The 17931-nt window shown below is 41.2% G+C and overlaps 1 protein-coding gene across 5 annotated transcripts; it reads left to right on the forward strand.

Moving 5' to 3' along the window:
* The first annotated feature begins 128 nt into the window (after nt 1-128).
* ahctf1 (AT hook containing transcription factor 1) lies at nt 129-17761 on the forward strand. 5 transcript variants are annotated; one of them, XM_077625671.1, is made up of 40 exons: nt 129-333; nt 1649-1775; nt 1898-2048; nt 2497-2599; nt 2710-2890; nt 2967-3174; nt 3316-3432; nt 3537-3621; nt 3701-3851; nt 4094-4226; nt 4388-4569; nt 4689-4750; nt 5583-5711; nt 5893-5983; nt 6057-6146; nt 6232-6372; nt 6664-6768; nt 6864-6960; nt 7040-7163; nt 7263-7319; nt 7585-7731; nt 7823-8013; nt 8186-8330; nt 8419-8550; nt 8649-8796; nt 8886-9024; nt 9100-9207; nt 9644-9770; nt 9854-10069; nt 10374-11091; nt 11184-11699; nt 11798-11882; nt 12172-12284; nt 12372-12670; nt 12748-13644; nt 13912-14122; nt 14185-14304; nt 14384-14475; nt 15588-15670; nt 16960-17761. In XM_077625671.1, exons 2-40 carry the CDS (start codon nt 1655-1657, stop codon nt 17165-17167), a joined length of 7023 nt encoding a protein of 2340 aa, XP_077481797.1. In that variant the 5' UTR covers nt 129-333; nt 1649-1654; the 3' UTR covers nt 17168-17761. The 5 variants fall into 5 exon arrangements, with proteins under 5 accessions (XP_077481797.1, XP_077481821.1, XP_077481812.1 ...); XM_077625695.1 differs by having other exon boundaries at nt 14387-14475; XM_077625686.1 differs by having other exon boundaries at nt 14188-14304.
* Nucleotides 17762-17931: the final 170 nt, after the last annotated feature.

The following is a 17931-nucleotide window of genomic DNA, read 5'->3' on the forward strand; positions in this document are numbered from 1 at the left end:
CTACAACAAAACAATTCCAGCGTTTTTCGCTGAGGGGTTATGCAGCCGCCAACCCATAGAGGGCAACAACCCTCAAATATTGACAATCAGTTTTCCGTTTAGGCCAGCGAAGTAGAAATGCTCAACGCTATTCCCTCTCAATAAAAATGGCGGTAGACGACGCCGAAGCTTGAAGTTCTTTGGACGCTTTTTAAGCTTGTCATCTGTCGGAAGAGCCGAGTGACTTGAGAACAACATTTGTGCTGATCTTCTTATGACGGTTAACAACTGCCACCTTCGTCAACGAAAACGAAACCTTCGTTCCTTCCGATAAAAGCCCTCTTAGAAGGCGAGGTAACATTATGACAACGCTCTTATAGGCTATCGGGCGGCACGCTGCATCGCGTTTTCCGCTGCGATCCTCACACTAGCTGATCCAGGCTATCTTACTCGTTCGTTTTATTCTTATTTTTACACTTATTCAGAGTAAACACAAGACTAGTGCCCGATTTGAACTGCCCTGCGATGCTAGTAGCTATAAGGTAAATGCTAGTGTTTTCCTGCCTCCTCGCATCGAGTTCAGAATGAGCGAGTCTTTTCATGTGCTTCCTTCAAACTTCGTTTACCTCACTGTAAAGAGATTACAGCAAACACTGGAGTTTGTTGGGTGGACAGAGCATTTAATTTTTTACTTAAATTACAAACAAGCACATTTTACACCGGCCCACGCGATCGAAGTTTCACATTACAGCACGACAGTGTAATAAAACGTCCAAAATGGCCAAATATACCTACTGTTTACCAACAAGTGTCGCTTTCCGATGTGTTTAGGTCATGTTGCTATTATTCATGACATTGTTTTAACTACTGTTATGTCGAAGTACTATCTATCTAGCAGGCGACCTGTCGAGTAACCAGCATATTCTAGTAACGATAAGTATGATGCATGACATGCATGCATCATACTGATACGCCATGGAAACGTAACGTGTTTACATCACACAAACCGATTTGTAGTGATGTGTTGATGCTAATCTTTGCCCCGCCATGCTAGCAGTAGAGATAAGATACTCTCTGACGTGACATTTTGCAGACTGTTGAGAAAACTCTATTTTTTGTGCGCTTTTTATAAGACATTATATCTGGTGGGTCTAGCAGTTGTTGTGTCTTGCGGTGTTAACTTGGCATAGTTCAGACGAGGGAAAGCAACTGGTCGATTTATTTTATACCTATCCATATCCATGAGCTTTAAAATAGTTTTATATTTGCTTAATAGACGTTCATACACTTGCCTCATTTATCGATGGTGGTCATGTATGTAACTGATTGTTGCGCGGGAGTTCACTTGAATCCATGGGTCTATTTTTCGTTGAACCATGAGAGGGCAGTAGTTCCTTATGTACATTGCTTAAATCAAAATGTGTAGAGTAGTACCAATACTGTAGTGCCTTAATAGCTAACATTACATTGCATTAAAATAGGGAGCCAACGAATGTAACATGATGTTATCAGATTGAGTTTCTTGAGTAATTGAGGTTAATTTTGGTGTTTTGAGATGCAAATGTTTGGGAACAGTGTATTATAGCGATGCCATAAGTTGTTTTTATAATACTTGAAAGAACAATAACATACAAAATGTTTAAATGTATATCTTGTATTGTTCTTACAGTGAGCCATGCATGAGTTGACAGCACAGGTCACGAGCAGCCTGCTGCCTTTTACAGCTGTGACCCTTGAGGCTGTGGGAGAGGATGAAATCACACTTGAATCTATGCTTCATGGGAAGTTTACTGTTGGTGAGTGCTTTACCCTCTAAAGAATGTATTGTTCTTACTTTTTTTCATCAATGGATGGGGTGGTTAATCTTTGCTCAAATGACATCTGACTAAAAAAATATATTTCATCTGTGTATGTGAAGGCCGCGGAGGACATGCTTGGCTTGCCTGTGGCCCGCATCTCGAAGTCATCCACGGGCAGACAAGAGAACGTCTGTCTGCGTACCGCTTCAGTGACGGAGGGGAGGACCCACCCTGTGTTCTGACTGCAAGGGACTTCAGCTGGCTCAAGAGGTTGTTTTTGTCTTTCTTACAAACTTTTCTTGCAGTTTATACTTGCTTCATATTTTAAACACAGCTGACTTTAAACAGCCAGTATCAGTACATGGGATTAAAAAAAATAAATAATTTTATTTTTTATTTGGAACCAGGACTCAATCGATCCACTTAGCCACTTGACAAGGCTTTTTAAAAGTAACTAATTTGCTCCCTCCATCTTGGAAATAATTCTACACACCATCTCATTTGTAGAAAATATATCATCCCCACTGGACCGCATAAGTGGGGATTTACCGGTACAGGGTCGATTGGTCGCCCGTTGTCGCGATCCGGGCGACCAAAAGACCGGCGACCAATCGACCGCACACGGATTTACCTATTCACAACAGGCTTTGTTGTTTACTGTGTCGGCTCCTGAACTAAAATTCTGTTCTAATGTAATTGATTTTTTTTTCATTATTAGGTCTGGATTGCTCGTTGGCTTGGAGGAAACAGAAGGCAGTGTTCTGTGTCTCTATGATTTAGGACTGTCCAGAGTGGCCAAAGCTGTGGTCATACCAGGCAGGGTAAATCGCTTCTGCCCGTCATTGGATTATTGCCCTATTTGAATAGATTATAGTATATTCATCCTCACTTGACTTTAAAACATATTTTGGTTGTCTTTGTTATTTTCAAGATTACAGCCATAGAGCCATTAGTTAGTTATGGTGGAGCAAGCACCTCCACCCAGCACCTTCACCAGAGTCTTCGCTGGTTCTTTGGCATCGTCGCCGTTGTAACGGATCTCGGTCATGTTCTGCTTGTGGACCTCTGTCTGGACGATGTGTCTTGCAGCCAGAGCGAGCGAAATCCTTCGAGTGAGTGATTTAAGGATGCAATTTCCTTCTGTATATTTTCCACTTTCTTCTAAGCCTGCTACTCCTGTTATAACAGGCTTGCAAGTTGTGACCAAATCTCCAAGGGAGATTCCCAGGCTCCGTGAGGCAAGCAGCGCAGAGGGCAGGCATCTTTCCCTCCAGCTCAATGCACCAAATGGTGTACCAGCCACAGCCCTGCAATATATCCCTAGAACAAACCAGCTGGCCGTGGGCTTTTCTGATGGCTACTTGCAACTTTGGAATTTGAAGTCCCTCAGAAAAGAGTGAGTGATTGTCCCATTCTTTTCAGTCAGCTATTATTTTGTCACACAGATTACTGTGACCAGACAAGACTGAGCTAAACTAAAATTGACTTGCAATGACACTGATGGCACCGCATAATTTGCGTGTTGCTCTTTGTGTAGATACCACTCCCAGTTAGATGGTGGCAGAGTTCCCGTTCATGCCTTCACCTTCCAAGAGCCGGAAAATGACCCAAGGAACTGCTGCTACCTCTGGGCGGTCCAGTCTTCTCAGGATCAGTATGTTTAGAGCAAAATGAGATACATTTCTATTGCCATATAATGTTCCCATTGTATGGGTATTTTTTAATTTACCAAGTCTCATGTCTTTCACATCCACACAGGGAGGGCGATACGGTCAGTCTTCATTTGCTACAAATGGCTTTCAGTGAGCGGAAGTGTTTAGCCTCAGGGAAAATCCTTTATGAGGTGGGTAGAATACTACTATTTATAGTACTAAACTATAATACCGCTATATCAGTTCTTACCTATCTTTGATCCTTTTCAGGGTCTAGAGTACTGTGAGGAGCGTTACAGTCAGGAGCTGAGTGGTACAGCTTTCAATCTCACAGCTCAGACCAGCAACACACGGCTCCTTAGATGCCAAACGGTCGAGAAGTTCCGACCCCATCCAGACAGGGACGAGAGCATGAATGAAGGTGAGGTTGCTCGTAGTAAAAAGAAATTATGATGCTTTGAATTTGGCTGCAAAATTTCCCTAGGGCACAACATGGCCTTGATCATCATAATTTAAAATAAATGGATAATGCAAGTAATTATCTTTTCCTTGATTACAAATGTTGTGTGTCTCAATAATTTGAGTGAATCAGATACTGTATTGGTTTCTATTGATTTTCCTGTTTCTTTCATGGTTGTAAACGGACTTCTTTCTGTTTTTCAGTCGCATCTCCAGATACAAGCATATCCATCTTTAGCTGGCAAGTCAAGACCTACGGACAGGCCACGCCGTCTACCTACATTGGGGTTTTTGACATTAACCGTTGGTATCATGCACAGATGCCAGACTCATTCAGGTACATTGATGTCTGTGGGCATTCCAATTCTATGGAATTGGCATCAACAAGAATTTATCTAAAGTAATTGGTCTGTACATGTATTATAATAGAGTGATTGCTTGACCAATGATTAAGACTCAATAGCTTGCTGTGATGGGTCACTTCATTTTTTTTGACAGAATGGGTGAGTCTTTGCGCAACTGTCCTTATCTGGCTGTCTGGTGTTTGGACCCAGTGACACAAATGGCTTCTCCGCACACCCTATTGGATGTGGTTATTAAGGAACACAGTCTTAGCAGGGGACTTCCTTTGCCTTTTCCTCCACCAGAACAGTACTTTCATCCAACGGCGTACAACTTTGGTAAGCAATAACTGGTTCATCCTTTCTCTTCATTTTGGGGAAACCATGCTTGATAGTAGTATGTGAACATCAGGCCTTACAATACAATTGTACAATATCTTTATGGTTTATCATAACAGATGCCAGCTGTTTGTTCAACTCCGGAATTGTTCATTCAACCTGCTGTGGATATCAGAAAGAGGTTTGTGCATCATTATATTTCAAGACCCTTCCATTCATTTACTATTCCACTTGTCTTGATCAGTGCCAGTGCACATCTGTATTACATCCCTAGACAGTTTTGAGTTTATTCATATCTCATGCATGTTGTTTCAATGTTGAAGGAAGCTGGAGTAAACTACATTTTAAGAATCACAAATTAGCCGTATTGCTGTTTTCAAGTAACTTAAAACAAAACAAAACGGGAAGTTACATTTTCTGTAATTGCATTGTCTAACCAAGAAGGCTTACTTTAACCCATTATAGATAGGAACAGGGACTATTTTTTGTTGTTGTAATTTCAAAAAACCTTACTTCATGAATGTGTTAGTCCACAATAATAGCATTCTAGTGTACAAGTGTGCTACATGCCCCAAAATTGGATGTCTTTACACAGTACTTGGAGGCCAGGTGTTTAATTATAATTAGATTATTTCTGCATGATTAATGTATTATATATATTTTTTAGATATTATTTTGTTAATATGTTTGTACATATTAACAAAATGATGACATAAACAAAATTACACAAACACAAAAATAACACACTAAAGTTATTAGTATTTTATTTTTTATTTATTTATTTTTAATTTCATGCTATCCAATCCATTGTCTGGATTTGACAATGATAGACGTCCAATTAATTTAGACTCGGGTGAATGCTCATGTCTCGGTGCCATGGTCTCCCCGTCAAAATGTGTTGGACTCTTAGTCCCATCAATGGTAGCCAGTGAGTTAAATGGGTGCCCTACGAAGGGTCCGTTGTTTGAAGAAAAAAAATACATCTTTCAGTTGAATTTCTCCTGCAATACCAGACCTTAAGCTTTTTGAAGAGCACTGCTCCATGTTCCAGTGATGCCATCTCCAGCATCTATTCGCGCTGCCTTATGTCTGGCCTTCTGTCATCTCGCCTTGCTGACGCCCACACATCTAGCCTATCTCAGGTGCATAAATCACCGTTACTATTTTTTTAAGGAATGTGCATGTCATGTTGTCTATATAATTGTTCCACTAGATCTGGACTTTTAGTATCGTGTTGCATGCTGCTGCAATATTATTATAAAATAACCTTTTTTTTCACACAAATATGCATGGGAATTAAACTGTGTTTATCGCTGCTCAAAGGAGGAACAGTTGGATGCCATCCTGGCAACTGCGGTAGAGACATGCTCTCTAAAACCTATCACTGATTGTATCAAGCAGTGGACTGCAGAAGGTGAGAAGCCGTCAGTGCTTGACCCCTCTGTGAATTTCCGTGCTGATACATACATTTTTATCATCTTCATCAGAACAACCAGGTTCTGCATTAAACCTGCGTTATATCTTGGATTGGGCCTGGAACAAAGTGATTCAGACCAAGGAAGAACTGGATACCATTTGTATGTTTTAAGGCATTTGCACTTTTAAATTCAGAAAAAAACATGTTTGCATCAAGTCTTCTTTTCTCTTTTTTTTGTTTGTTAGGTGCTCCTCTGTTTGACAGCTCATCAAATTTTACGGACCCTCAGACCCTGCAGCTGATGCAGCACAGCCAGAGACTGCTGAAGAACCTGAGTATTATCTTTCACTGTCTTCTCACTGAAGCTCAGGAGCTGACACAGAAAGGTGAATGCGTGATCAAATCATTGCTTTTATATTTATATATATATATATATATATATATATATATATATATATATATATATATATATATATATATATATATATATATATATATATATATATATATATATATATATATATATATATATATATATATATATATATATATATATATACTTACACATACACACACAGTAATACCTTGATTATCTGTTATTTTCACTTTTAACACTGTCATAATACTTAGAAGAACATTTTTTTGTCATTAATATTGCTGGCTGTTAATTTGTGCAGGTCTAGTTGGTCTGACCAACAAAAATATGGTGTCCAATCTAATTTCCAAATATGTACAAGTGGTCCTCTGGTTCTGTCGCACTGGCCTGCTGCCCGAAGGATCAGGTAAATGTTTTAGAACTTTTAAAATCAACACATTTTCACAATGTGAAATTTATGGTTGTTTAATTGGGATGAGTTGTAATTTGTCATCTTTATAGATGTTGATGCCATGCAGCTCTCCAGGCCTTTCTACAGTTACTCAGTCATCAACAACTATTACTCTATGCGCAGGGAAGAGCTCACCACTATGGCCAAGTGAATATTGTTTTTAAGCATTTTTTTAAAATGAGTTTCTATCATGTAATATTATATTTCCTTTGTTATTTTGTCACAGAGGCAAGTGGTGCGGAGACTGCCTAATGATCGACAGTCTGGTTGGCCAATGTGGCGAACCTTTGACCAACCTGTGGAAAAGAGATGAAGGTGGAACAGGACGGTATCCACCACCTACTATTCATGTATGCTGAAGTGTTCTTAATCCTTTCAAAATGCTAGTCGATTTATGTAGTGTAACACAATTCATTAAAACCTCACCATTATGAATTTCTGATCTGCAGGCTTTGCTGGATATTTATCTTCTGGACAGCGTCAATGAGGCGACAAAGCATGCAATTGTATCCTCCATACAGAGGTTTCAATTTTGGTCTCCTTTATTGTGAATATAAGCATAGCAATTGTGTTAAAAAATGTTTTTTACTTTTTTTATGTGCGATTTCATTTAATCAAACACTGTTTTATTGTAATTGACTCATTTTTAAAAATTTGAAGAAAAAAAATAGATACTTAGTTAAATTGTTTGAATAATAAAAAATAGTGTACTGCAGTATTTACCTATTCTAGTCCCAATGCTATTTGTGATGAGCCTTGACCTATTGTTAGGTAATCTATTTATTGCTGGATGTCATGTACTCTTTCCCTGATAAGGAGGCAGCGTCAGTAGAATCTTTTCCCACAGCTTTTGACATCCCTTTCGGGTTAGTCAAATTGGTGCAAGGCCTCTGGCTCCTGGACAACCGTGACCACCAGGTCTGCACATAAATTAGGATGAGACTGTAAATATGGTTGTTTGATTCCTCCAAGCTAATTTTACTCCTTGCTCTTTGATGTTTTGATGCAGAGGTCATTCGAACTGCTCTTGAATCCAGCCGCATCTCAGTGTCACTTTGGGTGGCAGCATGAACGTGTCCTGCAAGCGCTCATGTGTCAGGGCCAACACTCACTGGCACTCCGCTACTTTCATTCCACACAGACCCCAATTAACTCCATGCCTCTGGCCAAACTTTGTCTCTCTGTACTGCTACATAACAGGTAAGCAGAATGTAGAATATTTATCCTGTCGTATTATAATCCAGTCTGTTTCATATGTGAATGCATACTGTGTTCTTGTGACGTTTGGCGAGTGCGGTTCATAGTCGGGTGTGCCTTTATAGTAAAACTGTAAAAAGTAGATTTTACCAAGTGTTCTCCCCCCCCCTCCCAGGTGTCTCACTGAGGCGTGGTTATTACTACGGCAGCACTCAAATTATCTCAACGCGACTGAGATGCTTGGTTTCATGTACGAGAGCTGCCAGGAACTGGGCCTCATCAAAGAGTTGCTCAAACTGCCTCTAGGCCCCACTGAGCAGGTCACTTTTGCCTCGTGAAGCAACCCTATTTAACATCTGTTTAAAGAAGTTCTGAAGCTAATCATTTCTGACTTTTCTTTGTCCTTAGGACGCATTGGAGAAGTTTCTCCAAGGAAAAGGGGGACTCCAAAACAAGGAAATACTGATGGTTCATTACCTTCAGCAAGCCAATTACATACCTGCCCTACGACTCATGCATAGCCTCAAAATTCAACATGGGGTATGGCCATGACACTTAAGACCTAAAGTACAACTGTTAGATTTCAAAATTATTTGGCTATATTAATAAACTAATTTACCATGTTACTTTCTTGTCAGAATGAACGAGACCCAAAGCTTAAAGAGCGTTCAAACATCCGCAACTCTATAATGGACCTTTGTGGCAAAGTTTTGCCCAGAGTTCAGAGGAAACTGGCAATGGAGGGGGCCAGACCCTACCAACATCCCAGGCCCATCCACAAAGAAGGTAGAGCACGACTGAGATCATTCAAGGACTTCACGAGTAGTCTCTTCAATTGAATATGTTTACATAATATCCATCCCATTTTGTTGCAGTGACTCGTCCTCAACCACTGTCCACCATCACTAAGCGTTGTTCTAGTGAGGTGACGTCTAGGGCGGGCTTCATCAACAACGTGCTGACCAAAATTGAGGAGGTGTGGTTAGGTATGGGAGAGTCCCCTTCTGCTAAGAGGTAGTAACCCGACAACAAATTGCTTGTTGAATTTTAGTTCATGCACACTTGCTTAAAATTAATGATGCTTTTCAGTCCAAGACATGCTGGATTCCTTAGTCCACCGCTAAAACCTGCAGCTCAAGCTCAACCAGAACCGTTCCTGGGAACTCCTATTAGAATGAGCTCCAAACGCTTTTCGAGGTAATTAGTAGATTTTTTATGGGGGGCTTCTCTGCTCACAAACCTATGCCCAATAACCTTTTTTCATCCTAAAATGTTCTCTTAATAGGTTTGCAGAATTAAGGACTCATTTATTTTTAAGTGATAATTTTTCAATCCGTTTCTGATAGGTCTAATAATCATGAACATTTTTTTTTAATTCTGAATGTTAAATTTACAAATATATTTGTGCTTAAAATATAATTGTGTTGCCTCAAGGAAAAATACATTGTATTGAATGTTAGTGTCAAACTTTTGAATTTCGCTTCTTATTAATGCAACTATCAGAAATACCATCAGTCTTGTAATTGGCTGCCAACCAATTCAGTGTCTCCCCTGCCTACTGCCCAAAGTTAACTAATGTGTGTATGTCCAATGTCACAATTTGGTTTGAATTCCTCCCCCTTACATGTGACAGGTTGATGGACGTGATGGTTCAAAGCCCGCAACCTCTTCTCAGTCCTCCCAGGCCTTCTTGGGCTCGTCTAAAAAGTACCACAAAAGCCCCTGAGTTCAGCTTGCTGCAAACACCACCTATTGTCAAGGTAAGGCTAAATATTGAACAAGACTCAAACTACTAATCTTATATTGTATAAGTTTGAACATATTCTACTTCTTGTCCTCTCAGCGTGCTCGTGCCATGGCTGTTTCCAGTGGCGTCTTCTCAGATTTTGCCCCTCAGTCCATCCTCCGCAGTACTCTGAAGCCAAATCCCATGGCCACTCCTTCCGCATCTTCAGGGCGATCCATCACCCCCCCACTCCGGAGCAAAGAGAACAGAATCACCTTTAACGAAGTGGCTGACTCTCCTGAACCGGAAAAGGACATCCACTGGACCAACGGGGTAAGATCAACATGTTTTAATCATGAACTGGTTTCTCTGTGACAGGGTTATTTAGGAAATACATTTAATAAGAAAATACACGCAGGTGATGATTGCGATGGATTGGGCACCCATTCACGGTGTTCTCCGCCTAGTGGCAGTAGTTAACTAGGATAGGCTCCAGCACCCCCGTGTCCCTTGTGAGCATAGACGCACCAAAAAAAGAAGGAATGCACGTATTTACCAAAAATAGACACTTGCCCTATAAAGAGCTAATGCCACATTTTTTGCGAGCAATGTAAATCTGGAACCCTTTCCTTTACAGGTGGCCGCAGAAAGTGAGATTAACCTGCTCACCAAAGGAATAGGCAAATCTCACACGCGCAAGTCGTTGTCTGCCCAACCTGACAAAGACGAGGAAGCGGACCCGACCCATGTGAAGCTCATGCCTCCCGAAGGTGGGATTCCATCACCACATTTGAGAAGCTCTATTAGGGAATTGTCTCCTATCCCAAAAGAGGACATATCAACTAAATCACAAGATGCAACGCAAGCTCGATTAAGCTTAAGTTTTAATGCTAGCCAGACATCCTTCCGGTCAACGGAGACCACGTTAGAGTACTTTGATGCGCCTCTTTCATATGACCAGCAAGGAGATGGAGAGCATATTAACTTCAAGAAAGGAGATGATGTCATGGTCGTGGACAATGAGTTTTCAAATAAAAAGCAAGACTCAGAGCAGAACTCCATGCCAGCCAGTGTCTTGGATCCCCTGCTGATACCAAATAACGATAAAGAACAAGAGCTGAAAGAAGAAGAGACACTTGAAAATGTGATGGAGATTGCGGTAGAACAAGTAAATGACGACAACGAACCTGGGTGTAAAATCGAAACCGACATGGAATTGCAAGGCGGACAAAACGCTGCTGTGGGTCTTCTTGATAAAGATGAAGTTGACTGCAAAACGGATAAAAATAAAGATCCTGAGCCAGGTATCAAACCAGAAGATGTAGACATTATTGACCAGGAACTGCCCTGTCATGGTAAATATTAGATATTTTGGATGTATTGCATTATCACCCATTATTTCTATTACAGTCATGACATAAGTGTTTGAAATGTTTCTTATCAAAAGGTGATGAGTTTCTGGAGACTGCCCCAGAGACTGAATCTCAGCCTCAGCCATTCTTCAGCGATGATACCTCTGCCCAGTTAGAAGTCCTTCAATCCACAGCCATTTTAAAGCATTTGACGACACATGGAGACACTCAAGCCATCATAATTACACAGCAAGAGAACACATGTGAACACGGTGAAGTCCTGCAGCAAGTGAACACACATGAACATTGTGAAGTCACGCAGCAAGTGTACACACATGAATACGTTGAAGTCACGGAGCAAGTGAACACACATGAACTCGGTGAAGTCACGGAGCAAGTGAACACACGTGAAGTCACAGGGCAAGTGAACACACTTGAACTCGGTGAAGTCACAGAGCAAGTGAACACACTTGAACACGGTGAAGCCACCAAGTTCATCCAGTCCATGAACACATTTGGAGACACTGAAGTTGATGCTTTTAACGAGGCGGAAAGATTTGGAGACCTGGAACCTACAGATGAAATGGCAGACAATCTGGATGACACAGCTGGTATGTCTTGGGGATGTGTGCTTTTACAAAAAGAAAAAAAAATACTCGCAAAGCAATGTTTTCACTGTCAGTTCATGGATGTTTTTTTTGTCATTTAGATCTTACGGCCTTTGTGGATCGGCATCTGTTTGGTAGTGGTCTATCCCCTTCTCTGACTCGCTCTGGAATCCATGACAGCAGCAAGTATGCCTTTTTTCTCTTAACAAATTGCCAATAATAGTGAATTATCATATTGTTTCATGGATTAATGCAAAGTGTAGTGTTGCCTCACACATTGGGTTGCCGGGTTGAGATGACAAGTATACCCTTCGAAAGGAACATAATCCAAGGGCGTTCTTTCACGTCTCAAAACATGCAACACGCATATACTCATGCAATGCAAAATTCTGGCAGTGAATTGCCAGTTGAGGTCTTTTTGGTTTGTTTGCGGGCCTAATTGACAGATCTTATTATTCCCTCTGCTGTATTCCAGTGAAGATGAGCACGCCTCTGCTGAAGCTCCCCCTGTTTTCACCAGCCAAAAATCCACCACCACCACCACCACATCATCATCATCTTCCGATACCTCGAGCACAGACTCTCACTGTGAGAAGACAGGCTCATTGGAGTTAGTTTGCTCGCTGCCCCTTATTTACTTGCTGATGTGTTTTTGTTTTTTTTCTTGTTTCCCAGCTCTAGTGAGCTTGAATGATAGTGAAGACACTTCGAGCTCTGAGTCAGAAGAGGAGGAAGAAGAAAATGTGGAGAAGGAAGAGGCATCCGATGAAGCAGACGAAGCATGCAATGAACAAGAGGAGGAAGATTCTGGTAGTGAAGTGGAGATCATTCAGGAGGTCCAGGGTAACGGGAGCCTGCGAGCGCTCGGACCCAACGTGGCCTTTGCTCACGAAGACCACGGGCACATTTTATCAACTTTTACGGAGCAGCAATCTACCGAGTTTTCTCTGGTACCACCAGGTGTTGAGATGAAGGTGTGGTGCAAGTAAAATTTCTAATCAAATCTCTGTTTTGGTCGTGAAGTCAATCAATTTGTTTTCTTGGGTTGCAGATGGTTGGAGAGGAAATGGAAGGCGAGGTATTGATGGTGAGACTTGGTGCTGATACGGAAGCGATGGAAGCACTCGAAGCTGAGGGTCCAGTAGCGTCTTACATGGAACTTAAACCTTCCACCACTCTTCTGGTTCCTCTCGAGCTTGTGGCTGGCCAACAGGAAGTGATGGACGATCCCCCACTCCAACTCCCTGTGCTGCAGCAACCCAACATGGCAGATGAGCAGATGTGCGAAACTCATGGAAATTTCTCTCTAATTCTGGAGACGGATGAGGATAGTGGTAAAGAGGTGGTAGAAGTGGCTACTGATAACGTGGCGACCGAACCCGATGTTATTCTTCTCGCACCCGATAGTCCTAAATCTAAGGTGGGCACACCAGAAGATCTTGGACAGATAGATCTACAGATTAATGACAATGAGTCTGAACTGAAGGTAGAAACACCCCAAGAGCAAGTAGAAAAAGCTGAAGAACTTGAACCGGTCATTTTAACAGACTCTGAGCCTCTAATAATGGAGACAGCTAAAGAAGCGTTGGAGGATAGGGATGATAAAGACTATTTTGCTGTACAAGATGCTGATCAAGAAGAGCCAGAACAAGATGAACTTGTACCTGAAGTCACGGAGGTCCAGAAATTCTCTGAAGACACTGAGATGGAACAAACCCCCAAACGCAGGAGTGCTCGGATAAGCACTCTGAGGAGATCAAGTCGTAGAGTCCTTAACAACAGTGAGGAAGACAATAAACAGGAGTTTATTACACCAACTGTCAGAAAAACCACCAGAAAGACGAGGCTGAAACCTATAAAGGAGAAAGAAGCTGCAACACCGATCATATCTTCCCCGAGTAGCGTGACCCGTCGACCTAGGCGCGTCACTCTCGATGTATGTCCACAGGTAGGCATTCATTTCTTATGTTACTTTATACCATTAGTTTCAAACTCAGACTCCCAGGCCAAATCTGGCCTGCATTGGAATTACATTTTGCCCATAAATTTAAATCAAATGTGTATTTGAGGGCACGCATGACCCTGTTTTTCTGCTGCGATCATTAGTAATTAGGTTCTCTTCCCCAAATTGCCCCTGAAAAGTATTCAGTAGAATTGACTGCCAATCAGTTAACACTGCTCTAGGTTAAGTTGCCTTCCTGTGTCATGCCCTCAGAGTGCCACAAAGTCTGAGGAGAGCGTCAGTGACGGCGGCCACGAGCCCAAACAGAACAGCGTGGGCCGCCGACGGACAGCCAGAAACAAACTTTGGGACCACCCGCAAGAAGAGCTCTTACTACTACCCACACCCCTGGAGGTGGATTCTGAAACCCCAGTAGCAGAAGCCCTCATCAAACGGCTCCAAGAAAAAGAGGACACGGAGAAAGGTACAAACAAATACGCCATGGCTTCCACGTTCACACACTCAGGCTAGTCTGACGTTACCCAGCAGGAGTTCTTAAAAGGATATTGAGGACCAGGAGGACGATGACATCGGTGGTAGAGGAGGACGAGACCAACCCAGAAGATCAATCAATAGTTACCCGGTCTTCACGGAGAAGAACAAGAGGTTCTTTTTAAATCTGCTTGAAAACTTTTTGTTTAGAGTGTTGTTGTATCTCACGTTGTGCGTGTGTGTTTGTGTGTAGCAGCTAACATAGCAGAGTCTCCAGGCCCCACTGAAGAACTTGCAATGACGGTTACCAGCAACAAGAAAAGAGGTGTCCAAAAGACTTCAAAGGTTGGTGTTTATTAATATTTAAAAAAATAAACACTTGTGCAAACTCTTCCCATTAAGGTTTGCCCCAAATTTAAGATCTTGAAATAATCTTTACCAGAGAGTAATCTCATATCTGGCAAAACAATTAATATCATGATTTGATCCCAATACTACACTTTAGAGCAGGGGTTCCCAAACTTTTCCCTGTGAGGGCCACATAACTTTTCCCTTCTCTGATGGGGGGGCCGGTGTCAGTTTGTAACAGAAAAAGTGTGACGATCGTAGGGGAGCTTAAATTTTTTATTTTCCAGAAAGCCACACAACCAAATAACCCTTTCCAGGTTCTTTACAGAAAAAGTCAGGAAACAAATAATAACACTATTAATGAAATAAATAATAACTAAATAACTCTCTGAGTTCTTAACAGAAAAAACAGGAAATAAATAAAACTATTTATAAAATAAATAACTAAATAACTCTCTCTGGGTTCTTCATAGAAGATATTTATTCCTAACATATAAATCCAATTCAGAGTTGCTCTGGGTCAAAAAGAACAATTCTCAAACAGGTGCACAGTTTTTATATGCTTGAATAGTCCGCGATGGTCCCAGGGCTCCGCTCCCTGCGATCGTCCAGAGGTCTCGGTAACACTGCTCGCGCATGCATCGCGCGTGCACCGGTGGACGTGCCCGCGCGCATCGAAGGGAAACACTCTCCCCGCGCATGTCACCAAAGAAGCAATGCGAAGCCCCGCTTCACTGGGATGATTTGTGGGCTCAGCGGGGGTGCAATGAACCAAACAAGATTAAAACGTCCCAGTCTTCAAGGCCAAATAGGGAAAAAATCTGATAGCGTCTCTGGTATTGTTCAGAAAGCCGGGCCAAATGTGCTGACGGGCCGTAGTTTGGTGACCCCTGCTTTAGAGTTTAGACAGTTATTGCGCTTTGTGGTATATCATTTTGAAACTGTACTTTTAAGTCCATTTTAATTCGTTTTTTTCCAGTCATTTCTAAAACCTCATTCAGCACTAAAATAAGCAGGTGTTATGTTTGAACAACATACGCCCTTCACTGTGTATAGGCGACGTAGTGAATTATATTTGAAGTAATATTTTGATGGTTTTCTACTTTCAGGAAGCATTTACTTCAGAGGAAGACCACATGGAAGAGGTGAAAGCAGTTTCCAAAAGGAGAAAAACAGCTAAGCGGACAACCAAGTAAAACTACTTGATCTACATTGACTTTTTAAGTACTGTATTTTCTCGCATATTAGCCCCCTCTGCGTATAAGCCGCACCCTTAAAATTGCCTTAAAATCGTGGAATTTTACAATTTCTCTCATATAGGACGCCTCCTGATTCACAATTTTCACCTCCATATTCATGGTTTTAATAGGGAGTACAATAATCCCTCGATTGTTGCGGTTAATGTAGACCAGAAATGACCGCGATAAATGAAAAATCGCGAAGTAGGGTCACTCCTATTATAACTACCACAATACATGCTTTTTGCGCCAAGTACACAAGTCGATTCATCAAAAAGTGTATATTTATTGAATATTACAACTATAAACATACCAAAAGACTAATGTATTAATATAGAATTATAATCTATATATTAAAAAAAATGTAAATACTTTTAATGCTGTACTCAGTGAAAATAGTTCTCCACTTGAAATAGTCCAAAAAATCAGGTCAATGTTTGTAATCCAAAAGAAAACAGGTTGATGATTATATAATTCCAAAAAATACAGATTGATGCTTGTATAATAAAAAAAAATCCAGGTTGATAATTGTATAATCCAGCCCACTTTCGCCGAGGTATACCGCTTCGCGTTTGGGATTAAGCAGTTTTAAAATCACTCATTATGGAGAGCTATCATCATCCAAGCTTTTCTGTTGCTCATCCAGTACACACAGTCTCTTTTTGAATTTTTCGAACCAACCCTTGCTTGCTGAAAATTCACGAGGCTCACTCGCGGCACTGGTGCTTGGCTGAGGCTCGCATTCAGGGTCTTCGTCAGGAGCTAATCTATCATACAAATTCTTGGCCTTGGTTCGGATGATGTTGGTATTCAGAGGAATGTTTTTCGCCCTAGATTCCGAGACCCAGACTGAGAGGGCATTCTCCATTTTGATGAGGATTTGATTCCGCGTGGTTACCATGCGCTTTGTTTCACTTGTAAATGAAAGTGTGGCCGTCTTTCGAATGTTAGCCTCTACCTTTTTTATGTACCGCATGTGCGTATATAAGCCGCAGCCTTGATTCAATCTTTTTTTGGGGCGACAAATACGGCCAATATGCGAGAAAATATGGTAGTGGTTGTGCTGCTCCATGTGCTATGCTTACTTTGGCCACCTGGCGGCACGTAACATACTGCCCAGATTTTGATGACTAAATGAAAACATGGGCCCTAACTAAATTAAAACATGCTTTAAAAAGTGTTTTTTTTCCACTGGCATTCTCAGCAATCTAATATATTTAGTATTTTCACGCCCCACCTTCAGATCCGCTTCCGCCTCTGCTTCGGATCCTCTTCCCCTGGTTGAAGCGGTCCTGATTTCACCACTGTCCAGCCCAGCCACTGCGATGCCCCAAGTAAAAAAGAGGGCAAAGGCAGGAGAGGCCCGGAAGTCATCCGCCATGACTCTCCGCCGTAAACATCTCATTGATAACATTTTTACCAAGCCTGTCACACGAAGAAAGAATTTATGATGAAAACATGCCTTCAACTCAGTCGCATTCAGAGGAATTTGTAATATAAAGGCTGCATCATTACCTTTGGATTCGGTTTCAGCTGCTAGTCATTTCAAAGATGCTCTCGATAAAACCAAAGGGGGAAACCATTTAACTTGCCTCTTGGGAGTTGGCTTTTAATGAATTTATTCTCTTAAACACTTGTGGTTAAGTTTTAAACCTTGAGCAGTGATGTTAAGAAAATCCATATTTTTAACACTATGTAAATAGGTTTCTTTGTTTCCAAATTAAGTTAATAAATCTTATAGAGAATTTTGTCCATTTGGAGGTTTTATCACAACGGTATTACTGGCGGTCTTAAACTTTGATTTGATGGTTTGACCGCACATCGTTAATTGTACACATGCCACAAAAAAATTGGACTAGTCTTTACTGGATATATTGTACAGTATGCAAAAATAGGAAAAGAACATTTTGGATTTGTTCACTTGTTGACGTGAGCGTGTTCATTGTATGGCTGATACAAAGGCTATTTTCTGAAGAGAATGTATAGAGTGTCATATTTTTGGATGACTGCTGTTTGATAAACACATTAAAGGTTAACGAACAATTGCTCTTTAGCCAATAATTTGTCTTAAAAATGTCCGTTCTCTGTTTTAGGTGCTTTTGAATGCTGAACATAGATGTTTACTAGTTTCCATCCTCTATAGTGCTTAACCTTACTGGTGTTGGACTCTGAGCTGACTGGGCGAGAAGTGTGGTACATTTTTTACATTTTCATT

This window comes from Stigmatopora argus, chromosome 2, assembly GCF_051989625.1.
Source record: "Stigmatopora argus isolate UIUO_Sarg chromosome 2, RoL_Sarg_1.0, whole genome shotgun sequence".
Taxonomy (NCBI): Eukaryota; Metazoa; Chordata; class Actinopteri; order Syngnathiformes; family Syngnathidae; genus Stigmatopora; species Stigmatopora argus.

Coding starts and splice junctions, on each gene's coding strand:
- ahctf1 (XM_077625671.1), top strand. CDS start 1,655: ATGCATGAGTTGACAGCACAGGTCACGAGCAGCCTGCTGCCTTTTACA. Junction 3,622..3,700: donor CAGGGAAAATCCTTTATGAG/GTGGGTAGAATA, acceptor GATCCTTTTCAG/GGTCTAGAGTACTGTGAGGA. Junction 14,123..14,184: donor AAAAGAGGACACGGAGAAAG/GTACAAACAAAT, acceptor GACGTTACCCAG/CAGGAGTTCTTAAAAGGATA.